The sequence below is a fragment of the Perca fluviatilis genome, chromosome 5 (genome assembly GCF_010015445.1).
Source record: "Perca fluviatilis chromosome 5, GENO_Pfluv_1.0, whole genome shotgun sequence".
Taxonomy (NCBI): Eukaryota; Metazoa; Chordata; class Actinopteri; order Perciformes; family Percidae; genus Perca; species Perca fluviatilis.
The window spans coordinates 6,421,809-6,449,343 of record NC_053116.1 but is presented as its reverse complement, the minus strand read 5'-3'; the positions used below and the strand labels follow the sequence as shown (position 1 = coordinate 6,449,343).

General features: G+C 41.8%; 1 protein-coding gene across 1 annotated transcript in view; it reads left to right on the top strand.

The window, feature by feature from the left end:
• Positions 1 to 21,420: 21,420 nt before the first annotated feature.
• Positions 21,421 to 27,535, top strand: part of tcea2 (transcription elongation factor A (SII), 2) — a 21,561-nt gene continuing 15,446 nt past the window's right edge. Inside the window, 2 exon segments of the mRNA XM_039801854.1 lie at positions 21,421 to 21,684; positions 24,890 to 24,952. Coding sequence (XP_039657788.1) covers positions 21,616 to 21,684; positions 24,890 to 24,952 — 132 coding nt within the window. The 5' untranslated portion in view covers positions 21,421 to 21,615.

Sequence of the window (27,535 nt, the reverse complement as noted above, 5' to 3'; positions counted from 1 at the left end):
TTTACAAAGTTTTTATATAGTTGTTTGGTGAATAATGTTGCATTTGGTAGGAGAAAATGGTTCAGCAATCTAAAACATGAACAGTAAAATCATAAAACCACTGAGTCACAGCAGATGAGCATCAAAGTGCAAGAATCATAGAGGGAGAAATCAGTTGTGGAACTTTTAATTGACCAGAATGCAACGCAACATTGGTGGTGGCCTTCTGGGAAATGGATAACATGTGGTTAATATTGGACCAAAGACATTCTCATGCAGAATAAACTGTTCTTGTATGTTTTTGAATGGCAAAACACATTAATTGTGCTGCATGAGCCATTTGGAGTGCCATTACACATTAGATACTGTAAACATATAGTTCATATAGTCACAGATGATTTCCATCGAAGATCATAGGGAAGCGAGGTGCAGAGGTTGAAAAGTTAACCAGTTGTACATTTGCCAACCAGTTAACCACCATTTTCCTTAAAAGTTTTTTCTGTTGTATAACTGAAAAATAGCCTACGGTTTGAAAACACTTCTGATAAACGATACAATTGACCTAATTTTCCCCCTAGGGACATTGGTCTGGGACTCAAATGTTACACACTTAAAAGCTGCAGACTATAAATCTCAGCTTTGTGTGGCTTGTCTAAGTCTGTTTTTGAGCGAACGGCACCCTTGAAAACAGACTCGGAAAAGTCACACACATGTGAAACGTATGCTTTGTTGGAAGGGTTTTCAAACAAAAGTTTACTTTCACAAGAGAAAAGACTTTAAGGACGAGGACTAACAGGCAATTCCCACCAACTGCGGAACGGCTGCGGATCTGCTCCGGAACGGCGGCGGAGTCAATAGGTTTCCATTAAGGTCAATGTGTGTATTTTCACTCCACTACATTGCTACAACGTCCAGTTACATTTTCGTTACATTTTCTGATCAGTTTGTAAATCATAGTTGCCATCTACCACAGCGTCGTTTACTTCTCCGCCAGGCTGCGTAAGACGCGTTCATATCTTACTTATTTGGCTGGACCTCTTCACATCACCTCCCCATTTCTGCTGCTTCACACACTTTATTTGCTTACGCTCCCGTGGTTAAAGGAAATCAAACCGTCTTATGAACATGGTTACTGTTCATGGTTTTATTCATCCATGAATAAAACCAACCGCATTCCGATTCTAACAACATATTTCCGTTTTATGCTGTTTAGGATTGGAACTTTTTTTAAAGCCAAGCCTTGTTTGTGCTAGTGGACAGTATAGATACTGTCGAAGCTCAGCATCAAAATAACTGAACCACCCCTTTGTAAATCACGGGTCGCTAGACACAGTACCGTCACTCACCAAGGTGCAAACTAACAAACTAACCAACTTTTTTTGCATTTTAAATGGTAATATGCAAATAAGATTAAGAAAATAAATCTTTATGCAAGTACTTTTATTTGTAATACTTAAGTAGGGTTGTCATTGTGGTACTTCTACTTTTACTAAAGTAAATATGCCTCTGGTTATTTGTACTTTTACTTAAGTACTGAGATTCAGTACTTCCTCCACCACTGGCAGTGGGTAAGCGCCTTAAGTGGTTGATTTGGCAAGTGTACGTGTGGTTAAGGGCCCCACCTCTTTTTAAGTGCACTGCACGGACGCTTCTGATCAATTGATCTTCATGATCATTTCATCTCCAGAGTCACAGATCCTCAACGAATTGGCCAAAGCCTCGTTCTCATTCACCATTCCAATAATCGCGTGCTGTCGGCAGAGAAGACTGTACACTCCACATGTCAACAAGCTCATCGCACTTTTATATGTGTTACAGTAATCCCTGAAGATGGTAAACTGGTCTCGTGGTGTCTTTCTTTATCCTGATTAAACCATCCCACTTTCTGGTGACAGATTTCATTTTGTGCTCATTACAACATGTTTCAAAAACCTGATATCTAACTTGTATGGATGGGTATCAGGAGTTTAACGGTATAACTACTCTTACCGATACCGCTTATCGATACGGTACTTTAACGGTATTCTTATCGGTACTTTTTTTTTAAGGAAAAAAGAAATAAATTAACAACGCTGCAACAACGTGTATATCAATTAACATTCTTGAGTAGCAAACTACAAAAGCATTGTTTTGAGCAGATTATAGAAATGGAAACATGTTTACAGCAAAGGAAACAGCATTTTTTCTTTTCAAACATATCGTTATTTGACCCGGGTGAGACATGCAGATAGGCTGCAAAAGGCCGAACAGTTCTTAGCTGTTCTTCTGGAGAAAAGATCAACACGTTTGCCTTCTCTGGCAGAAGTTGGGAGCTCTCCCGGCTTATAGTGTTCCCCGGAGCTCACTACCATTACACTTTCCGACCATTTCAGATTGAATTTATGATCAGCTGGCTAATACTAATACAATTACTTGTAATCATTAACCTACGTTGTCGTATAATTTACTTAACTCCATGTGTGGGCTCCAGGCTGCTAGCATACGACATACCTGGGGCAACGATAGATGAACTAGCTAGATCACGTGTCAAACTCAAGGCCCGCGGGCCAAATCCGGGCCCTCGCAAATTTTGATCCAGCCCGCATATCAATTTAATTTGGCCCGCCTAGATGTGAGCCAAACCAAAAAGACGGGAAACTGTTTTACAGACTGCAGTTCTGCGACACTCAAAGCAGAATTTGGCAGATTTGCCGACTTTGAGGCTCAGAAATAGCCACACAACCAGAGAGTTTACATTTTCAGGATGTGAAACAGGTTGTTGTTAAAAAACATTCATCTTTGATTTGCTAAATTTTATGATGGCTAAGGAACTTTTTTTGCTGACTTTTTAGGGCTTTATGTCGACCAAACTGTTAGTGAGAAAGCTATATGAGACATAAATAATACAGTCAAAGGTATTATTCAACTTTTCAGTGGAAAAAAATCATGTCAAACATGTCTGGCCCTTAATGCGGTTCTCATTTTCCAGTGTGGCCCTTAGTGAAGTTGAGTTGGACACCCCGGAGCTAGATGGTCGTATATTCTCCGTCTGTATATGATGGACTTTACTTAAATGTACTTTAATGTTTTTACAAGTGCAACAAGGATTATTTGTAAGCATCAATTATATCAAAGTGTAACCACACTTTTGAACGTTTAGTTCCGATACCGATAACGTATCGGAACTAAATTTATTTAAGCTTAATTTACTCCCGGGGCCCATTTAATACCGGGGTTCGGTACCCATCCCTACTAACTTGCCAGCAAATCTCTGCATATCCAGTTATACATAGGTGCATGTGCGATTACCACATCTGAATACGCATATTACTCCCGTCCAAAAATGTAAAAAAAAAAGCTCTCTGTTCTGACGAAGCCTCAGTAGACTCATTTACCATCAGAGAGGAAGAAGAAGCCAACTCCACACAATACTTGGCCCGCTCTTTGAAGGAAATAAGAATGGCTCCATCCATCCAACAGAGAGGACACTTCCTGTCTGAGGTCATAACTAGCAGGGACTCCATAGATCTCGTGTAAGTAGAAAGGACGCTTCCTGGAGCCAGGGGTCAAAATGAACAGCTACGGATCAAGGAGAGTGGGCACTTCCTGTTTCTGATGGTCAATAACTGAGACTCCAAAGATCCATTTAAGAAAGAGAAAGACTTCCTGGCGTCAGAGGTGACTTTGAATGAATCCGTAGGTCACCAGAAGTGGGCACTTCCTGAATTCAGCCCTGCTAGCAGGGTTCATTGATCCAACACACACTCAACAAACACTTCCTGGATACATAGATCTCCTCCAGGTAGAACGAACAGTTCCTGCTTGTCAGTTCATCCAAAAGACTCTATAGACCAATGCTTCCTTCATTAATACAGCCATTTTAATGAATTTAATCAAGAATCCAAATACTATGGTCATTATCACCAGAAGCTCAGCATTATTATAACGGACAGCTTTATTTCAGCCTCCAAGTTATGGCTGATTCATGGGTCTATGGAGGCTCCACCATAATCGCCTAAAGTTTATACTTGTGCATTGGTGTGTGCGTCGATCTCTTTAAGAGAATAGCAGAGCCGGCATGTGTGTGGTAGAGTGAGAGAGAGAGCAACGGGGATTAGCTTCTGAGCGAGTACCGACTCTGGCAGCGTCTCCCCTGTTCTTTCTGACCACGGTGGGAAATCTGTAGCAGGAAAAGTTAACCCTGTCCTTGATTTCATGTTGTTTATGGAGAAGGAGCACCAGGAAATGAGTAGTGGGAAAATGCAACGCTACCAAGCCACGGCCGAGCGACGTGCGTTGCCGCGACTTCTTTGAAAGGTGCACGTCAGGCTACGGCATAGGGTCCGTGTCTCCGCGTACCTACTTATGTACTCACGGCGTCGATTTAACACAGAATCATAAATTGGCCTTAAGTCGTGCTGTTGTATTGGTGTCACACGGTTTGTTGCAAAGGTGAACATACATAAGCTTACTGGCATGTAAATGGCATTTATACAGCACTTTTCTGGTCTTAGCGACCACTGAAAGCGATTTAGACTAAAGGGACCATTCACCCACAACACACCCGCCTGGCACCCACACGGCATAACGGTAGGGCGCGATTCGAGTATGTAACTGTACTCACAGAAGTATCCAAATTGAGACACACAGCAAGTGGGAATGGCAGATGTGAGACATGGGCCGAGTTGCCTAGAAGTAGGCCTAATCTGATCAGATTTATGATTGGATCAAATCTTGAAAATGGGTTGTTCAAAAGAAGAAGAAAAAAGGATTCTGAAAACCGGCACAAAAGTAAGATGGATTAGTCATAGGGTTGGGTATCGTTTGGGTTTTTTCCGATACCGGTGCTAAAACGATACTTTTAAAACGGTGCCAGTGCCTAAACGGTGCCTGAACCGATGCTTTTTTTTAAACAATTAAAAAAAAATATGTATATATTTAAAAAAGAAAAAAGGAGCACAAAACAACAGTCAGCGACATTTAAGAACGGCTTGTTTATTGCTAAGGCCATATGGTCAAAATTAAATGATTCATTAAAAATTTAATAACAACAACAACTTATAACTTATTTCACCAGTAAATTGCTGGTAAACGACAAAAACAACTAGATGGGAAAAGGATATTTTACAATAACTTTGAATGCACCACAAGGCTGGCAAGGCGACTTTCAAGTGAACGCACCGTCTGTGTTGTTTTTTCCGAGAACGGCAGCTCCAGACTGTTACGTCTCTGTGTTGGAATCCTCTAGAGGGAAATACAGTCACACCGTTTAACGTTAGCTGTCAGCATTTTAACCGTTCTCTTAATACATCCATGGTTTAATCCAGCTGCTAGCTAACAGTAGGCTAACGTTACCTTCTGCCAAGTGTATTATGCTAACTAGCGTCACATGCAGCGATGTTTCGGTTGCCTCTAACGTCCGTTTTGAAAGCATCAGAGGGCAGCACTGGCATTTCAGTAGCACCGAAATGAGGCACCGAAATCCGCGTTACTATTCGGTCCGGTAGATACAAATTGTCGGTACCAACCCTAATTAGTAAACACCTGAACTGAATGTTATATTTTTCAGGGAGTTTCCAGGGGCATCATTTATCAACAGTGCGTGGAAAAGGTTCTTAACACTGTCTTACGAAGGAAACTTAGTATGTGCTGAAGTACAAAAAACAATCTGTATTTATCAAACATGTGCCAGCCAATAGTACGCACATCTATCTTCTATCTATCTATAATTCCAGGAATGTCTGTCTGTCTGTCTGTCTGTGTGGGTGTTAAGCGCATATCTCTCGAACCGTTAGTCCGATGGATTTCACACTTGACAGGTGTCTTGCTATCGGCACGAGTAAGTGCAGTGTCAAGTTTGGCGTTATTTGGATAAGAAATGCAAAAGATATCGTTAAATATATTAGGTAAAAGAAGCACACATTGGCTTTTTGCCGCTCTAGCCGCTGGCCACTCCCCCTCTCACACTGAGTGAGCAGTGAGCAGGACCAGAGAGAGAGAGAGCAGAGAGAGAGAGAGAGAGAGAGAGAGAGAGAGAGAGAGAGAGAGAGAGAGAATCCCACACATGCAAAGCACAACTAGCTACAGACAACAAGTGCAGACAGAGCGTGATGTCACTTATAGGCAGGCTCTCTGTTTTATAAAGCGAGAGTATGTGTGTCCTTGTTTAGGGGGGGGGAGGTTACCTACACATCAGCGCCTCTGACTCTTTTCCTGCTATTGTTTAGCAGGAATTAAGTTGCTGTGAGCTGGCAGAACATAACGTAGCCTAATCTCGGAGATTATTCCTTCACATAGCGGTGCAATGTGAGCAAATCTCCGAGCTGAACCAGGCAGATAGGCTACATCAGATTTCATCACACTCACCCTGGGTCGGGTTAATTAAGTCGCCAAAATACCCCCCAAATCAAATCCCCCTTCTTCACCGTTAACCGTCAAGCCACTAAACCTGTATGGAAATGAACACTTCTGCTGAAATGTTAAATTCCTTAATGATCCGACAATAGACAACTCTCTCTCTCTCTCTGACACACACACACACACACACAGGTTCTGGTGGTAGATGAACCAGATATGTGCTGTTTAGCTCTCATAACGGGCCGGGTGGGTAGCGCACTGCCATGAGTCCATGACGCTAATGTCTGATTACTCCACATTTTCATTGTGATATTTTGTGATTACATTCTGATTCTACACTGTTCTCTGTCAGGTAAATATAGAAGCACAATGTCTTCCTCTATAGGCGCCGATTTATGTTTTCCTCCGTGGGTGCTCACGGGCGCATGCCCTTTAACCCTTGTGTTGTCCTTCGGGTCCCAGTGACCCGAAGGACAACACAAGGGTTATGTACTTCCGTTTACTTTGTTGAGAATTGCTCTCTAAACAAGGGTTAATACAGCACCTTAGTTCTTGTTTGTACAGCATTTTGGTCAGCTTAAACTGTTTAAATGTGTTCTAGAAATAAACTTTACTTACTTACTTTACAAGAAACAGGGTTTAGAGAGCAATTCTCAACAAAGTAAAGGGAAGTACATCATCCTTGTGTTGTCCTTCGGGTCACTGGGACCCGAAGGACAACACAAGGGTTAAAAAAAAATAAAAAGTAGTCAAAAATGTTTGCATTTCAGAACCTTAGGAAACATACAGCAGCCGATACAAACACACTAATAACTCGATAATAAGGCCGTTGTTATGGAACGACACAGAAGGTGGGACCCAAAAGCAGACGACCAACACAAAAAGTAAGATTAAATAATTTAATGCGTGAAGTATATACAACAAATGTGCTGGTGGCAAAAAAAGGGGAAGTTGAGTCGAGGGAATCCAGTGGTGAGTGGTGGGTGCTGTGTGCTCTCCAGAGCGTGCCCCGTGACGTGGTTGTGAGTCCAACAAACAATTGAGTCCAATCCTTAGTGAGAGAGAGAGAAGCAGGCAGGCAGGCACACAAATGAGCAAGGCAGGCTGCAACATGAGACAAACACAGAAAAACTGTTTTAGCTATACAAGCAAAAACACCAGGAACACAGAAACTACAGGGAGCTAGGATTGCCACGATACCACGCTAGTTGACTGTACAATCTGGCGACAAGTGGATCACAGAGCCAGCCTTAAATACTGCAGGAGGTTGATTAGGGAATGAGCTTCACCTGGAGCCACCTGCCAGCAAGCCACGCCCACAGCAATCAGCACAGGAGGGAGAACATGAGTGAAAAACAAAAAAAAACATAGAACAAGAAGCAGCACAGGCTGCCATGATGACATCATGACAGCCGTAAAGTTTCAACTCAGGACAGCGCCACTTCTCACAAAAACAGATAGGATTGGAGATGAGAAGTTTAACTGACCACCAACTACCGCTGACCTGACAGCTCGCGGTACACTGCGTCCAGCGCGCAGTAACCGATTCTGGGGTATCAACCGCGATCAGCTTCGTGGGAAATTAAGAACTCTCTGAACTGGTGGTGGATGTCGTTGATGCACATATTAGGTTTGATTTTTTAATAACAAATCTGTCGATTTAATTCTCACTCTGATTACCTAACGCACATGCACGCACTGTGGGGGAGGGATGGAGGCTTTTCGTCCAAGAGATGCTGTGATTGGTGGATAGGATATGGAGCAGGGGACTGACAGCGACATAACCAATCACATTATGCCAGACGCTCCACTTAGCACCAATTGCAATGCTTAATTTTAAATGAATGTAGCCTATTCGCAGTCTGGCACACATGGGTGCTCAGTGGGTGCTCTGTATTTTCCGTGGGAGCACCCACGGTATCGGCGCCAATGTCTTCCTCTGATGTAGCCGTAGCCCACACTAAGTCAATAGATAGTATGCTAAACAGTGGAGTTGCATATTAAGTGATTCAGGGTCCTTCTCTAAGTAATTTTGGGGTACACTTTGGTTTTGATAAATTCTACAAGCAGCAACACCACAGGCCAAGCAATCAGCCCATTTGCAACGGGCACTGGACTAGTCAGTAATCAATCCCACCTGTTCTTACCCACCATGCTTGTTCACAATTAGGCCATTTGCATTCAGAAACGCCTCCAATTAGCCATATATGGTAACAACACATCCCTTTATCAACCACACAAATGTTCAAGTGTTCCAATAAAGCAAGATAAGCCATTGCATGGTATTTCAAACATTTGTCACAGATGTCTTTTAAAGGGTTTGACACCAATAAGGCAACTTGTCTGTTGGTTCATGGGTGAGCACAACATTGTCTTTTTTTTTAACAATGTTCTTATGCATTATATCTACGCACGCATCGTTGCATATGGACGGTTGATAAATGAGGCTCCAGGATCGGTTTTTTTCTAAGGAAATGATTGTGAAATCACTGATGCAGAGAATATGTTACTCATTTGTTGAAATGATTTCTTTGGATCCACGTTTTCCTCATTACATTCCCATCATGAATCACCTCACTGACGGCCTTCCTGTGGCCGTGATCCGTTGACTGGGAAATCAAATACTGAACGCTGAATCAACTTTGGTGGAAGTGGAGGGTGTGCACGGTAAAAAGCATCGGCAACATCATCATCATCAGCGAGAATTTTGCTGCACGTCAGCCGACACAGGAATGTATCCCTTTACACGAGTTAGAAATACGGTTCACAATCAAGATTTGAACTCTTGAGTTGGGAGGACAAAAGATGGGGACACGAGAAAGAGGAGAAGAGACTACAAATAAGACAATAGAAGAACAGAAGAGGGGATTATGTCAAGAGGACAGAAGGAGAAAGAAGGAGGAAGATTAGGACCCCATGCAAGGCCGCAGAGGGACATGTCCCCCGCACTTTCCATGTCGGTGCCCTCTGTCCAACCACACTTACAACACACCTGAGTTGATTTGAACGCACCATCAGTTCATTTTCACATTGCATCCGTTCATTGATAGACTCATATAGATATAGGCAATGACAAAATCATATCTAATAAAAATATAGTAGGATATACGAAAGAATATGGGGAGGAAAACTAATTCAAATAATTAAGATCAGTGTATATGATGGAATAGTGGCATTAGAATGTAGCCTGGTCCTACCAGACTCTCGTACCTTTCATTAGTACAGAGAGTCTGGCCACTCTCCATTGACAAGTGTTAACTTCCTTGAAGGCGGGTACTCTGTTGAAGTTTAAAACTATTGGATCTGCCCAGAGCCACTCTGGATCTGCCGTAACCAATCGCTAACGTTTGGTCATGTATGTCATGCACATGTGCAACAAGAGGGGAGACAACAACTATCGGGCTTATATTTAGCATTAGCATCCAACTCCTTCACCACTAACGGAGCGAGCTGGAAAATCAAACTTTTCCTGAACCCCGTGGGGAGGAGGACCACAACATCATGGCCACTGACACAACTCAGCAAATATTGTTCTTGCTCAGGCTTTAACTTCTGGATATTTGGCAGCATTGCCACAATGGACCGAATGGCTTCGCTCGCATCTTTCTAGCACACATCCCCAACGTCATCGTTCTCAGCCACTCTCTTCTGTTCGCTGATTGGACCGCCAAATATTTGGCCGGAGAAAACGCAAGAATATACCGCAAACCCAGACGTGGTAATGAAGGACAATGAAAATTGAGCGGAAGTACGTAGTAGGGCGGAGCCAGGCTAATTAGAATGGGCCACATTCAAGGCACATCAACCGCATTTAGGCTATTACAGCCAAAGTGTCTCTTGATAAATTGAACTTTTGTAATTTTAAATGTAGTCCAATAGTATTTGAAGGTTTCAGATTAACAAACAGACCACAGACCAGATGTGGGCTTCCGTTTTTGCTTTTGGCAGTTAAAGGAATAATCATTCAAATTATTTTCCTTTTTTTCAAATGTCGAAGTTCAAGATGGTTCCCTATGATATAATTGGACAGAAAATACAAATATATTCCATAGCTCTGGGGTATCTGAAGAGTGTTTAATTTATTATTAATAATTTTGGTTCCCTATATGGTAATTTATTTTATGAATTACCGCCCTACACTACATTAATTTCATCAATCATAAATGAAATGTGGGCAAATTGGAATCCGTGATTTGGAGAGTCAAATGGGAGAGGATCTTTAAGTAAAAATCCTCCTCCTGAACAATCTGTTCCCCCTCACTTCTGAAATTACAGCCACGCCCCTGGTCACATGTGGAAATTGTATTTGAGTTCTGAGATTAAAGTTAGAATTCTGCTTTAATCTCAGAATACAAATAATTTTTTTTACTAATCCTAAACCTCTTCCGTAGGGAAAAGATGAAGAAAGAAATGGAAAAACTGAAAAGTTGAGGGGATGAAGGGATGCAAGGTAAGGACCGATGGGAGAAGGGGGGAGAAGAAGAGATGTTAAGACGGGGGAGCAGAAAAGGGAAGAAAAAAGGAAAAGAAAGGAAGGGTAGAAATTTAAAAAAAGGGAAAGAGTAGAGTGAACAGGATGGAGAGGATGGAAAAAGAAAGGGCAGTAGGGGGGAAAGATGGGAGGAAAACAAGAGGAGGATGAAGGAGACAATATGGACAGCAGGAACAATGGCGAGAAAAGGTGAAGACTAAAAGAAGCAGAAAAAGTAAGATGAAAGAGACAAGGAGGAAAGAGAGGTGATAATAAGAGGGAGGAGGGGGGAGCATAAGAGGTGAAGAGGAAAGGAAAAGAGAAGATGACAAGTTAGGGAAGAAGGGAAGAGAGGAACAAAGAGGAACATGGATGAGAGAGGGAAAGAAGGGATGAGGAAGACATAGGAAAGGAATATAGGAGATAGGGGAAGATAAGAACAGAGGGTGAACGAAAGGAATGATAAGAGAAAAAAATGATGGTGACGGAGAGAGGGAATCAATGAAAGAGGGGAGAGACAAGAAGGCCAGGATGTAAGAGAGGAGAGGTGAGGATAAAGACAGAGGGAGAGAGAAAGATGGAGAAGCGAAGACAAAGGATATGGGATGAAAAGAGAAAGAACAGAGGAATGAGGGAAGGAGAAGGAAGGGGACAGTAAGAGAATGGAGACCAATAAGGACAGAAGAAGAGACCAATGTGAGGAGGCGGAAGGAGAAGGTGAAGGGAAGGAAAGAGAAAGAGGGAGAAGATGAAAGGAGGAGAATGAGAGAAGACCTCATTGAAGAGCAGATGGACAGGGGATTGGAGGTAGAAGGAGAAAAAGAGGAGGAAGGAGAAGACGCTTTTAAAAGTAAAGGTAAAGTTACTTTATTGTCACATACACATACATGTAGCGAATTTCATTCTCTGCATTCAACCCATCCTTTCAATCAGCCACATACACACACACACACACACACTCACACAAGGAGGTGGTTCTTGGCTGCAGACTTCAAGCAACTTTCTTCAAGAATTATTTACTCTTCTGGAATGCTGAGAGGAGAGTCTGATTTAAATTTAGGGAATGAGAGAGAGAGGACCACTATGGCAGACTCTGTTGAGTTGGAGCTGGCAGGCGCTGCTGGGAAGTTGGTTGAAGAATGTAATCTGTTCTAGATTACATGACAACCACGGGACATTACCGTTAACAATTTTGCTCTTCATTACTATAAAATAATACCCTCTGTCTGCCAGGTTGCGTCTTTTGCTGATAGTAGGGGTGTCCTACCTTCTTTTTTGGGGGTCGTGACCCCTTAAAATGAAGCGAGGTCTACTTGTAACGGAGTACTTACAGTTGAAAGAGTAATCCACTTTGGCACTGCACTCCTGGAGCATTGTCAGACTCGCAAAGTCTCAAAATCGATCTAACAGAACCAGAGATGCTGTCTTTTTTTTTTTTATTCGATACATTCTTCCTTGTCAAAACTCAACGCCTACTACCCACGATGCTATTTGATCGGAGATCGGGGTGTGTTGTGCTAGAAGCGGGCTGTGGCCTCGAGGTGCTAGCCTCAATCAGAGATGAGGAGCTACACATGTGTTAAACTCCCTTTCTTTCTAGTCTTGCGTTGCCGGACCTTCCTCCACAGCGCTGCGGAGGAAGGTCTGGCTAGTCCACACAGCATTCCTGGGATGGGAGAAAAATGTTCTCTGGTTTATTGGCATTTCTTTAAACCAGGGGTCTCAAACTCAACTTACCTGGGGGCCGCTGGAGGTAGAGTCTGGGTCAGGCTGGGCAAGTATTCCACAAAAAAAGTGTTTCAAGTATTCCAAAAAGAAGGAGCACAACTGATCCAATCTTCTTTATTAACAGTTCTTCAACATGAATATTTCTTCTGAACGTGAACTGTCCCTCTGGATTTGAACATTCCTTTCTGAACATGAACTGTTGCTCTGAATTTGAACATTCCTTTCTGAACATGAACGGTTCATCAGAACATAGGCTTCTCTAGCCTACTTCCAGAGAACTGGCAGCGCTTCCTCTCACACAGCTGAGATACATTTGGCTTGAGGGAGTAAACAGTTGAAACCCTCAGATGTTCATCAGTAAGTCTGGACCTGTACTTTGACTTATTGATGTTCATGATGGAGAAGAGCTTTTTACATAGATATGTGCTCCCAAAAAGGCACATGGTCCGCTTGAACATCCTGGAGAGCTCAGGGAAGGTGGGTGGCAATTCTCTCAAAAATTGTCCAAGCTTGTCTGCATTTCCACTCATCCCCTCCCCCCCCCTGAACTTGGCTTTGAGTTCAGAATTGCACTGCAGGTCAATGAGCTCCATTTGATGTACAGGAGGAGCATCTTGCACATCGAAGGAGAAGGGGTTAGCACAAATTTGAAAAGTGGCTCTGTGTTGAAGTCAGCAAACCTGCGATCAAATTCCTCCTGTAACTTCATAACGGCATCAGCATACTTCTCACCACTGAATGGTGTGCCCACATCCATGAGCGCTTTGCATGCTGGGTTGTTTTGTGGTGAATGCCCTCACATTGTCATAGGCAGCACTGACAAGCTGCCCCCGGCCTTGTAACTTCTTGTTCAGTACATTCAGCTCCTGTGGGATGTCAACAAGTCCATGAGCCATTTGGGATCACTTAACACAGGAACAGCCATCCCATCCTTCGCCATGAAGGCTTTGCCTTCTGCTCTCAACTCAAAAAATCTCTTCAAGACGTTTCCCCTACTGAGCCAACGTACTTCGGTGAAGTAGAGCACATCCTCATATTCTGACTCTGTTTCCTCCAAAAAGGCGCGGAACTGCCGGTGCTTTAAGCCCATAGATCTGATATGGTTGATGAATTTCACAGCAACAGACATCACATTGTCAAACCTCAGGCATTTGCCGCAAAGGGCCTGCTGATGGATAATGCAGTGCAGAGCAATGGCCTCTTCCACAGTTTGATCAAGTGCCACCAGTCCATTCTTCCTTCCTGTCATCGATGGCGCTCCGTCGGCTGTTATTCCAGCAATCCTCTTCCATGGCAAACCGGCATCCTCAGTAGCACCACACAGCTAGCGGAATATCTCCTGAGCGGTGGTCTGACCATGCATTGGAATCACAGTGAGAGACTTCTCGATCACTTCAAAATTGCCGTCAACACCACGGACATATACTGTGAGCTGCGCAGTGTCAGTGTTGTCCGTGCTCTCATCAAGAGCGACTGAGTATGCACAGAAACGTCTGGCTTTCCCGCGCAGTTGATCATATATGTTTTCTGACAGGTCAGAAATGCGCTCTGCCACTGTGTTAGCTGAAAGGCTGATGTTGCTAAAATTGCCCTTATTTTCCGGACAGACTTTACTTGCAGCTAGTAACATGCACTTTTTGATGAACTCGCCTTCCTTGAACTGCTTTCTGGCCTTAGCAATCATCTCACTCACCACGTAGCTAGCTTTGACTGCTGCTTCATTCTCTTGTTTGCTTTCTTGAATGAATCTTGTTGCCTCAATAGACATTTTTTAAGATTGGCGACCCGGTTCTTTCTCGCATCTCCCTGGTATTTTGTATATTCCTCAGCATGTCTAGTTGACTGACGTCTGATGTTATGTTCCTTGTACACCGCAACTTTCTCTGTGCATATGAGACATGTAGGGGTGCCCCTGTGCTCAACAAAAAAAATATTCCGTCTCCCACTTACGCCAAAATTGGCTGTGCTCGTCGCCAACCTTTCTCTTCACGGCACGTTTTGAGAGAGACGTGACTGGAACTGGGTGACGGCATATGTTTTCCGTCACTCCGGAATACGTTTCAACCAAGTGACTAACGTTGATACTTCCCCAGGTACTTTGCGGTTGGCTAGCTTGACAACCGTTGACAACAAACGCTGCTGTAAGGAGACTATCTATGGTAGCCTATAAGTGACAAACGCAACGACGAAAATGTGCGTTTCAGAACAACACACGGGCCGCACTAACACTAAACTTTGATGTCAAGGAGGGGGCCACAATAATATCATCCCTTTTGCCTCCATTTGGCCCCCGGTTTTTTTTTTTTCCCCCCTTTAAACCAACCACCGGCCGTTGCGCTATAACAAAAAAAACAAAACAAAAATATAACATAAAAAAAAAAAAAATATTCTAAATAAATTATATATATATAAATTAATTTTTTTTTAATCGGAAAACTCAGATTGGACAGATAGTCTAGCTAGCTGTCTGGATTTACCCTGCAGAGATCTGAGGAGCAGTTAACCATAGTCCTCAGAAATCCACCGGAGGTTAGAATGCCAACACAAAGAAAGAGGAAGGTGACAGAAATCCGGCGGAATTTCTGGCGGCACCGGAGCAATCCCGGAAGTGAACCATCGTGCGTAAAGACTAACATCTTTCTAACTCCACACCTCCAGATGTTCTCACATTTTAAACTTGTCTTCAGACCCCTACCGTCGGTCAACTCCGTTTTTAACGTGTGCAGTTTGAACACATTCTCACTCACTTCTATCGCGTCAAAAAGCGACCCTTGGTTAGGGGCCTTTGGTGCTTGTTACTGATGCAAAAAGCCTCCATTAGCAACACGGTTTAGCGGTTGTGATTGGTGTAAAGCCTGCCTCTGCGGTTGTGATTGGTGTAAAGCCTGCCTCTGCAGTTGTGATTGGTGTAAAGCCGGCCTCTGCGGTTGTGATTGGTGCCTCAATTTTGAGGACACTGGAAATGGGTTTGAATGGGCTCTTCGCCAGACTGACCTGCAGAGCAAATCTCAAATTTGCCGGAAGTTCGTCAGGGTTTACCCAGGCTAGTGTCAGACTTTAGTCATTTTAAAGTCTGTTCAGAGTCTTCTAGTGGATGGTAGGCATTACTCAAACTCACAAGATGCTAGTTGTGGGTCATGGGGGTCATGGAACTATGTATACACCTTATTAAATCTCCTAACACAGGGACACATGCTGAATGAAACTTCAGAAAAGAGTCCACATCAACTTTTAATCTCTTAAACTTATATTCTTTTTGAAGAGCTTATCCTGATTTGACTTGAGTTTATTATAGGCTACTATAACTGATTCTTGATTTTGTTTACATCGCTATAGTTGATTTTTTTTTTTTAAATCTATGTTATTTAAAAATCTAATCCATTGGATCAGATTTTATATTAGACTTTAGAATTTTTTTATTTTAAATTGAAGCACTTTTCAAAACTTGGGGTTGATATAGTAAGTGCTCAATAAATAAAGGTAGTGTGTATTTTTGTGTACAATTCTAAATCCATTGTAATTATTCAGTGACAGAGTCAGGCCTTCTTTTCATTAACTTACCTAAACTGCAATTAAATCTACGTGGAGACACCAATTAGTCAAATAGTTTTCAAATAAACGGTGTATTTTACAGAATTCAGTCTCTTACAGAAGCACACACACAGTATCAATTACAGCGGTGAAATGTAACTAAGTACATTTACTCAAGTCCTGTACTTAAGTACAAACAGTGTTGGTCATCTTACTTTAAAAAAGTAATTAGTTACAGTTACAAATGACTTCTCCCAAAAAGTAATTGAGTTAGTAACTCAGTTACAACATTGTAAAAGTAATTAGTTACTCAGCAAAGTAACTGTGACGTTATTTTTTATGTTCTATAACGCTATTACGTTCTATAACATCTTTAATGTCAAAGATGTTTATATTAACTGATTGAAGAATAAAAACACTATATACAGTATAACCTGTTGTTGACCCGAAAAATCGAGCGTTGCTTGTTTTAACAGAGTGGCTCCGTCTCCTTCGCTGGAGCTCACGCTAGCAGCATTTGGGCTCGGGGTTGGGTTAGCAGCAGCAACAAGTGTCGTGTTAGCATGTGTTGATGTGAGGTGCTTCATAAGATTGGAGTTGCTTGAGGCAGACGTGGATAAAGTCTTTTTTCCTGGGCATAGCGTGCATGTTACATAAACATTCTTGCCTTTAATTTCAATGAGCGAGAAGTAGTGCCGGTACTTCCTGCTCTCTCCAGGCAGCTGATGTGGAGCCATTCGCCAAAGCCTGACACCTCGCGCTTCATTCAACCAAATTGTAGTAACACGCCACTTTACTTTCTCAGTAACGATAACGGCGTTGCAACGATGGGAAAAGTAATTAATTACATTACTCCGTTACTGAAAAGATAACACCGTTAGTAACGCCATTATACTTAAATGCCATTACTCCCTACACTGAGTACAAATTTGAGGTAGTTGTGCTTGAGACTTTTCTTTTCATGCCACTTCCTACTTCTACTCCTCTACATTTCAGAGAGAAATATTGTACTTTTTACTCCACTACATTACTCTGACAGCTTTAGTTACTGGTTACTGTACACATTAAGATGTTTGCACACAAAACACATGTAGTTTATAAAATCTGATGCTTTATTATAAATGAAACTAGCCGACAATATAACGGCTACAAGTCCAGCCTAAATGTTTAGACCATTAAACACACAACTGGTTGGATCCTTTACACTTTCTAAAATGGGAGTTTTCATTGAGTACTTTAACATTTAATACTTTCCTGATGATACTTACATACTTTTACTTAAGTAACATTTTCAATGCAGGACAGAGTATGTTTACAGTGTGGTATTAGTACGTTTACTTAAGTAAAGGACCTGAATACTTCTTCCACCACTGATTCACTGTATGCCATTATCAACATTCCTGCACTGGACAGACACAAAGTACAAAATAACTTTACAACTCTGACATCTAGAGGGCGGACACAGTAAGTGCACACAGGCTTGTCACTGAACTGCAGTAAAGGCTCATTCAGAGTATTGAAATGGACTTTAGTAAACAGTTTTCCAGTTGTTTGTGTTCATTTCCCAATAAAGTGTGTATTTCACCTTGACCAGAAACAACACTTCTTTCCTCTGGAATCCCATGGCCGTATGTGGTGTAATCGGTAGCGATGCTGCGTTGCTGTGTGGAAAGGAATCCGTCGACACTGTTTCTTGATTATAAAGGTTTATTTACATCAAAGAAATCAGCATCATGTACAAGCTCTGCAGAGCTCGGAGAGGACCTGTTTTCCCAATTCTCCAGTGGTCCTCTGGCTTTCTTTGTTTGAACATGGTATAGGGAGGGATCGATAACTGACCAATGGCTTCAAGCCAACTGGCCTTCTTTTCAACATCGTGGGGGCACCATTGATAATACCTTCCAGATGTCTCCAGAGAGGTGTCCTCTGAAAGTAGGGCAAGGTTCATCATGCCATCTTTGTTACCAAAAACTTAAGACAAGTTTATAAAAAGTCCGTTAGAAGTCCAGATACTACACGTATCTCTATGTCGCCGTCAGAGGGCCGAGTTATTAGCATGTTCAAATTCAGTGTGCGATGTCGATAGCTTAAGGGGCCCTATTTTAACGATCTAAGGGCAGGGCGTGTTGCGCCTGGCGCAGGAGCGTTTAGGGCGTGTACGAATCCACTCTTGCTAGTTTAACGGTGGAAAAAAAGGGTCCGTGCGCCGGGCGCATGGTTCAAAAGGGTTGTACTTAGTGTCTTCATTAATTCACCGGTGTGTTTTGGGCATAAGATGCAATAAACCGATCAGAGATCATCTCCCATTCCCTGTAAAAGCCAGGCGCGTTTGGACCTTGGCACATTGCTGTTATGATGGCGGATTTGCTAAGCAGGAAGGAGAGATTTTCAGGAGAAGAAACTGATCTGCTTGTGCGTGAAGTGAAAGCGCGCGAGCTGATCATATATGGCACGAGCACTACGGCACCAAAACTCCAAGAGGTAAAGCAGGTGTTAAAATAACAATGAAGTGCTGCGTTATTGACTTTAGACCAGCTTTTTGTTGGTCAATGGCGCGATCACTTTCCGCTGCCTCAAGATACTAGATACTAACCTCCCCGTAAGACCGGCAGGCCCATGGGCAAGCAGATGGGCGCAGGTGCATTTGCTATTTAAACAACGTGGGCGCCGGGCGGGAAATTGACAACCGCGTCGGTCTTAAGCTAGCAAAGGCACTTCAGGCTTTGCGCTGCACCGGGTGCAAGATAGCGTACAGTAAAACGTTCATTCGTCATTCCGACACGCAGTTAAAAATGAAAGAATGTCAATGACCATGTTCAAATCAAGTTCATTTAGCAGAGTAAGACTTTTCATCTGATTCGCTTGCTCATGTTTGCTTTGGTGAAGATGTTTCGCCATCTAAACATAAGCAATCGCATCCTCTTTTGTGTTTAATACATAAAATGCTTTTCTGTTGAAATGCTTTTCTATTGAAATACTTCTCACCATGTGTTCCTAATTGCTTCATGTATATCTGTTTTCATTCAGAGCCGTAGATATTTAACCCTTGTGTTGTGTTGGGGTCTGTGGGACCCGTTTTCAATGTTTGCTAAAAGGAAAATGATGCTGTTTATTATTTGTTCTAACTCAAACTCATTGGCTTTGGCTCATTTTCTGTGAAGAACATAAAAAATAACTTATTTTCAATGACTGCACATGGTACAGTCCCCCCCCCAACACATAACTATAGGTGTTCGGGTCTACTGGACCCAGAGTGTAATAATTGTGTAATAATTGTAAGTACTATGAAACTTAACTGTGTCCTCCTCCTGACTGGGCCTGCTGTGTGTGTGTGTGTGTGTGTGTGTGTGTGTGTGTGTGTGTGTGTGTGTGTGTGTGTGTGTGTGTGTGTGTGCGTCTGTATATGTGTGTCTGAGTGTAGGTGTCTGTGTGCGGGAATGATGTCTTTCTGCGCCTGCTATTCCCACACAGAGTTACAAAATGGTTACATTTCAAGCACTTTCACCTGTTCTGATCAAGTTCTAAGAAACAAGCACCAATAATGATCAAAATAATGATTTTTTATTTATTGAATTTCCTTGTTTTGTCACAAAAAATGAAAATGATCATATGATCATGAATGTGATCTCACAGAGTGAACCATAAATGATGTATATATCATTGGTAATTGAGCTAAAGTAAAAATCTGTTAGGTATTTTTGCAATGCAATATGTGTACATGGTTATGCTGAAGAAGTCACAGGAGGATTTTTCAAGCCAAACACCCCCCAGTAGATATTTGGAGACAGATTTTATTATGATTTATTTGATTGAGCTGATAGTTTCTACATGTTCAACTGCACGACCCCTCAACCTCCCAAAATAAGTTTAGAATAGTTCAAACGTTGGTCCTGAGGAGAGTCTACAGCAGACAGACACAGCGGCGGGAAGGAAAGGAGAGACGCTGCTGCAGCACCCCCACCCACAGGTGACTAGACTTTATTGATCCTAAATTGGCTACAGCAGCAAAATATCAGACACACAGAGAATATACGAGAACAAATAAAAAGAACACAATACAATAACTACTATTCAAAAATAAAGAAAGCAAATACAAAGCAAAGAATGTAAAAACGTATATCCAAGTGGCGAATAAAACTGTACAACCTTCTTAAATAGTATTTAGAAAGATGTAAGTATGACCAATGTTTGTGCAAGTTGCACGTGGTGCAGTATTGTGATGTATATAAGTCTTATCTAACAGTCAGTGATTAAATTTATTGCCCAGCCCTCTTTTAATAATTCATTATTAATAAATGCCAGGGCCTAATTTCCACTGGGGAGAGGGGAAACACGTCCTCCCCCACTTTTCCTTTTGCACTTAGTCCATACACAATGTAAACAAGTCGATACACGTGTAAAACGTGCTGTGCTCACTTATACACACAACAGGAATCTATAATGTGTGTGTGTGTGTGTGTGTGTGTGTGTGTGTGTGTGTGTGTGTGTGTGTGTGTGTGTGTGTGTTCTGGATGGAGGGCAGCTTCTGGGAATTGTGCTGCTGCCAGTGGGAAGATGCTGAGAGCAGCAGGAGAGTGGAGAGGTTGTGTGTATGTATGTATGTGTGTGTGTGTGTGTATATGTGTGTGTGTGTTTTCACTTGTTACATATTATTATTAGAGTGTCTTTTTAACACTCAAAATCACACACACAGACACAAAGCCATGCACACACCCTGGTCTGACCTATATCCAACTTTGCACACACACACACACACACACACACACACATTCAAATTGGTCCCGGTGATTGGCCCCTATTTTAAACAATAAAGAAAGTATGACATATTTTTCTTATACATAGTTTACTATTCTTTCTGGGACAATTTATCATTTTGATCAACTTAATTATTTCCTGGATGTATCACCATAGTCCCTAAATGTATGTAGAAATGCAGGAAATGGGATTAAAATTGAAAACTTTTTTTCAGCGGAGGACCCCCAAACTCTTGTTTTGATGAATGACTACTTCCATTGAATTTTGGTTGTTTTATTCAATTCCATAGCATTATGAAAAATAGGTTTGGTATAGGGTAAATGGTTTTAAAACAGCATCCTGACTAAACTTTGACATACACTTCTTGCAAACTCAAATTAGGTATGTCATTTGGTTTTATTGACCATGAATTTAAAAAAAAATGTTGAAAAAAGTGACAAACGTTTTAAAAAAGCGCCAAAAGCATAACAAAAGGTGACAAAAACGTTGGGACAAGCGGCAGAAATAAATAAAAAAATATTCATTTTTAAATTTTGACCGAAAAGGACAAGTTCATGGTCAACGGGGAAGACAAGACAAGGGTTAAAAAGTTTGGGCCGAATTTGTAAAAAGAAAAACTACAACTCCCAGCGTCCCACAGTGACACAACAACAAACGAGAGGCAGGCAGCAGCTGGGAGAGAAGGAGACAGGGCAGACAGACTGCGTGAAGAGAAGCAGCAAGAGAAGAGACCGGGCCGGACAGGTTTTCTTCCATCCATGGGGGTTTCCACCGCGGCACAGGCGGACAACTGACGGGGAGAAATCCGCTCAAACATGGCTAAAAACCAGGAAGTGGAGCGCATCGCGAAAAAGCTGGATAAAATGGTGCACAAGAAGAACACGGTGAGTGCAAAAAAAAAACACACACACTCAGTTGCTGCATCCGCACAAAAGCACGCGATCAGGTGATGGGCTCTACCTTGAACTGCTGAGAGTAGGGAACGTTCTGGAAAACACGCACGGTAGGTTTCAACTGGGCTCTGTGGACGAGCCTTTCTACATTATGCTCATAATGTCACACATAACCAGGCTGCTGCTGCTTTAGGATTTTTTTTTTTGGGGGGGGAACAAATTTGGCAATAAATCACTGCAGCTATTGGTCAAAAGCAGCCAATTAAATCCCACACACCTTGACTCAATTATCCTGTCAACTCACTGCAGAGTGTAGCCTGTTAACTACTAGCAGCGGTGGAAGAAGTAATCAGATCCTTTTTACTTAAGTAAAAGTACTAATACCACACTGTAAGAATACACCCTTACAAGTAAAAGTCAACAGCAACAGTTGTGTGTTTTATGGTCTAATCATTTCAGCTGGACTTGTAGGCCCTTAGTTTGTCAGGTGGTTTTAATTTATAATAGAACACATAAAACATGTTTTGTGTGCAAAAAAATGTTAATTTGTAAAGTAACTAGTAACTAAAGCTGTCAGATGAATGTAGTTGGGTAAAAAGTACAATATTTGTCTCCGAAATGTAGAGGAGTAGAAGTAGAAAGTGGCATGAAAAGAAAAGACTCAAGTAAAGTGCAAGTACCTCAAGATTTGTATTTAAGTACAGTACTGGAGTAAATGTACTTAATAACATTCCACCACTGAGTACTACTAAAACAGAGTCATACCTCTATCGGCTGTATTTTCTTAACTTATAAGTGTAGTTTTCACATAAACTAGTGCCCAGGAAGGTTCTTTAGTCTGTACTATTATTATAATGGTGAAAGCAGATCCAGTAATAAATCAAAAGAGTACATATAAAGAATTTTTAATTTAAAAAATGTGTCTAATAAGACTAGAAAAGCTTGGGGCAGTTCCGTTCATAAGCGGATACATTTAGCCTTCATCTATGTTGAATTAAATAGTTACCAGCAAGGTTGTTAGATAGTAACATTAAAAAACTTAAATCATTTAAAGGTCCCCTCTAGACATGTTTGACAACGTCAAAAGTCTGCTTTGAATTATAATTTGTGTCTGATGTTTGTTTTTTACAAAAAGTTTGAATTACCTGTTAAATACACTTTTTTAAAAGAACGTCTGCTCCTGTTTTTCGTTTCAAAAAGTTCAGCCATTGGACACAAGATGTCTCCCTGATGAATACATTGTCAGTACTGGAGGCTTCAAGTGTCTTCATCACGCTTACGTGTTAGTTGCATGTTGAACCGTGATTGGCTCCAAACTACATGTAGTTGGGATGTCACAAAATTATGGAGGTCTTATGGTGCGTTCCAGGCAACCCCTAACTCGTGTTTTCACAACCTTCTACCCCTGAAAGTGCCCAGGAACAGCAGTTAAACCTGGAACTTACTACTCGTGAAGTGGTACCAGATGGTTGTACTCCCAGTTACAGTTTTTGACGTCGCACACACATGAACAACAATGGCAACCCCTGTTGATGCTGTACAGACGCCGAATTAACGGAGAGAAATAGAAATAAATAGACATAAATAGGCAACTTAAAGTAATTCCGCACATTGCAATCAAAACAATACACATACAATTGTGTACTACTACAGGTTGTGTTTATTAAATGAATATATATATATATATATATATATATATATATATATATATATATATATATATATATATATATATATATATATATATATATATATATATATATATAGTATACAAAATATGTCACCGACTAGAAATCGCTAGTATCAGCTAGCGCTAGCTAACGTCAACGTTAGGTAGCCGCTAGCTAACGTTAACGTTAGCTTGTTGTGACTTTGGAACGCTACCAAGTTGTGAGTCTTGACTTTAAGTCGTAACTTACGGGCTAAAAATTGTGTTTTACTTTGAATTTACTGACTTACGTGTACCCCGAAGGCGCGTGGAGGACAGCCGCGCCGCACTTGGGTCGGGTTTCCGTATCTTTTTGGGCCAGGCCCGGTAGAGGTTAACATGCCGTATCCCCGCTGCGGCGGCTCCCACACAGCATCACCGTCTGCCCTCGGACAAAGCCGCGGGCAGCGTGTCAACTCGGGAACGAAGGTCTCCGGTCAGGCAGCGGTCCAGACTAGATTGGCCATGAAAGGTGGTGTCTGCAGCCCTCCACAATCCCATATCCGTCTTCGCGAGAGGGATAAAAATCACAGGCATGTTGATTTGCACTGGACTTATATTATCACAGGACCTCGTGTTCGGCGAAATATGGTAAGTCATTTGCGGGGGAATTTTTACTCGACAAAAAACAGACAGGTCCGATCCGCATGGGATTAAGATCACCGACAATTTACTGTAATTATTACAAATGACTAGACGTCACCAGGTAATACTTATCCCGTGCAAATGGGGCTAAAGACTTAGATTTAAAGTGAGCTAAGAGAAACTTTTCCTCCTTCAGTAGATGACGCACACATTCATTGTTCTGCACAGTGAAGCTCAAATATCTCTGTGGAGAATATGTGAAGATGTTTACTGAGGTTATAAATCAAGTGAGAATTAGGCTAATTTTATAGACCTCATAGACCTCTATAGAAACAGACTTCAGACTGCTGGAAATTAGATAGAATGCAGGTTTAAGGCACTTCCACGTTGGCCTCCCTTTTCAGACCCAGAAGCACCGTCCATTTCTTTTTTTACAGTCTAAGGACACGTCTTTGTCCTCATTAAGTGATATATTAATGAGAATGTGCTGTCTAACAGTGAGCAAGAGCTCCACCAAGAGAAAGCTTCACTCGCTAAAATTCATTCTTGTGGTTCCATCATTCTCATGGTAACCTTAAGTATATATTGAACAATTGTCTCGGGGCGTCTGGGTGACAGCTGCTCAGCTGTAGGTGGGCGTCTTGGGAAGAAACCATTAATCTTCACGTGAAATACAAAAGGCCACCTTGACTTTATTGGTTAAATGGATGATGCCCACTGGAGCAAATCTGTCACTTTGAAAACTGCATTTAATGGACACAAATTTCATTGTCATTCCTGTTCAACAGACGCACATTATTATTATTATTATTATTATTATTATTGCCAGATTCATCCTCCTCCATCCTAAATGTGGGGAGTTGACCTCGATGTGATAGTTTCCGTTTATTGTTCTGTCTACAGGATGGAGCTCTCGACCTGCTGAGAGAACTAAAGAACATCAAGATGTCTCTGGAGACCCTGCAGGTAATTACCTCCACCGCTCCGCCATGTCACTGCCACCGCCAAGTGCACCTACAGTCAGACACAAGATTAGTTATCACTGCACTACCCAGTCAAAGTGTTAAAGTGAGGCTTGGACATCCACCACGCCTGGCACATCAAGATTCCAATGTATAGTGTAGGTTCCTTAGACATTGGTTTAAATAGGCTTTCTAAAATGCTAGAGAATTTTCCAGAATTGTTCAAAAATAGCAACTTAACAGATGTTTTTGCAGAGGTCTGAGGGGTTAACTCTTCATCTGGTGATGTAGAAGTGTACTCCAGGCTGTATCCATACAGTGTGACATCCCTGCTGTGTGGGGTTATAGGTGCAACAGAGCATGCAGTGAAACATCATCTTGTCAGACTGGTATTAAGTTACTCTTTAGGTAGGACTGTAATGATATTAGGGCTGTTGGAACGAATACCGAAAGTCGATATAATTTGAATATTAAAAAAAAAAATCAATACTATTTGAATGCTGAAATTACTACCGGTATTCGTACTATTAATATTACTATTATAAATATGTTGGCTAACGTTAGCTAATCTCCCTCTTCTCGCCTTGGCCTACCCGCATGTGTCACGTCTTACAAACAATAACTTAGCGGGAGTGAGAAACACAAGGCATTGTGAGGTCTAAGCTAACGTTACGTACAGAGTAACGTTAGTATAACATTACGGAGCTAACATTACGTACTGAGTAAAGTTAGTACAAGGGGGGGTGACAGGCTGCGACGATCAGCAAGAAACAGTTTGCTTATAAATCACTAAAACAGTAGTGATAGCACCGTTTGGCTTGGTTATTAATGCAGTTAGCATCGTTTGTTACTTACCTAGTTTATGACAAATCGTTTTGGCTATGCTTTCTAACATGATGTCATTGTGCTAACCAAGCAACGTTAGCCTTTACAACAATGCCACTTCACTACACTTGTTAGATAATGTTTCATTACAGAGTTCTCTGTTGATTTGTGTTTGTCGCTGTGTGCTCATGGTGGAAAATGGATGTAAAGTTGCATGCAGGTCCCCTCAAGGCCAGCCTAATGTTAGAAGTCCCTCTAGTGGACAGAACGTGTAACAACAACCACGTGCTTGTAGTGACATTGACAATACATACAGTAAGCCTGAGTAGTGTAGTACATATTATTTAACAGGCTGCAATTGAGCATTAAATATTCAATTATTTGAATATTTAAAAAAAATAAATGGAATTCGAATGGTATTATAGAGGAAAATTGAGAGCTTGAAACAATATTCTAAATTGTTTAATACACCAGATACTAGTCGAGTTATACATCTGTCTGCAGGATCAGCTTTGTTCCTGTTTCATCTTCTACATCCCATGTTTGTGTATCCTTGTGTCTACATGTCCGTGAAAACAGAATGTCTTTGCAAAAGGCATGCAGCTGCATGCACTGTTCTGTGCAACAGCCCTTAGAGTCTCTGAATCGTCTACATTATGACACCTGGTATTTTAACAGGGTAGATGCCCAACTTTCCCCTACAGAGCTTGTGTAGTCTATGGAAAGATAACTGGTTAAAGTCAAACAGAATTTTGAATTCACCACATTTTTTGTGAAAGAAAATCCAAACTTAAATGATTCTGCAGCTATTGTGAATAATTGTCCTTGTTTCAAAGGAGGATAAAACCCTTTTGGACATATATTGTTGAATTGTGCTACGGCCAAATTCCACCAGGTGCGTCTGTGCTGCATTCCAGTGCTGCCGCCTCCGCCAGAAATTGCGGCCATTGGAGACACTGCTTGTTCTTCCACCATACGCGGCGCAGGGCGTCCCAGAAGCGTGCGAGAACATTTCACCAAAAGGCATCTCACAATATCGTATATCGTCTCCTCTACAGTATCTTGGACGAGGAGAGATTTGTCTTGGCAGTGGAAAAACACAAGATATTAACGTTGTACGACACCAAGGACAAGTCATAGAGTTTAACTGTGGAATGTTGATACTAGCTATTGAACACATGATTGGGTACTTGTAGAGAGCCTTTCAGCGAGTCAGGCAGGCAAGACGGTACGCTTCTGAGACGCTCACGGTGTGGCATGGCACGCGGCGGAGGACGGAACAAAACCACGACGAGAACGTCATACCTCTGTATAGCCTACAGATGCTCATACAACCTTTTTGAGCAAGCCCGCATAGTTCTGGTTACCATTAAGACATCTGTCCCTTTACACATGGGAGGACCCATTGTGCTATTGAGTTTGTATCTTACTCTGAGAAAGAGTCACGTTAGCAATGATTTCCACTGGGGAAGTAGGAGTCTGTGCAGGATATTCTCAAGGACTTTGTTGACTTCTCAGAAATCAGAGTAGCTAACCTGTGGAGTCCAGACAGAGTCATGGAATAGTGTAGAGAGTGCTCAAATCACAGATGGGGCTATAACAGCTATAGCCCCCCCAGTTGGAACCTAAAATGAACCCTACTGGAGAAAAATTCTGCGGGGGGCAGTATCGCGGCAGAAGAATAACTTTCATTTATTCGTTTTTGGTAATTACAACTTTGACCAAATTTGTCGAAACAAACACTAAGGATGTATTTACTGAT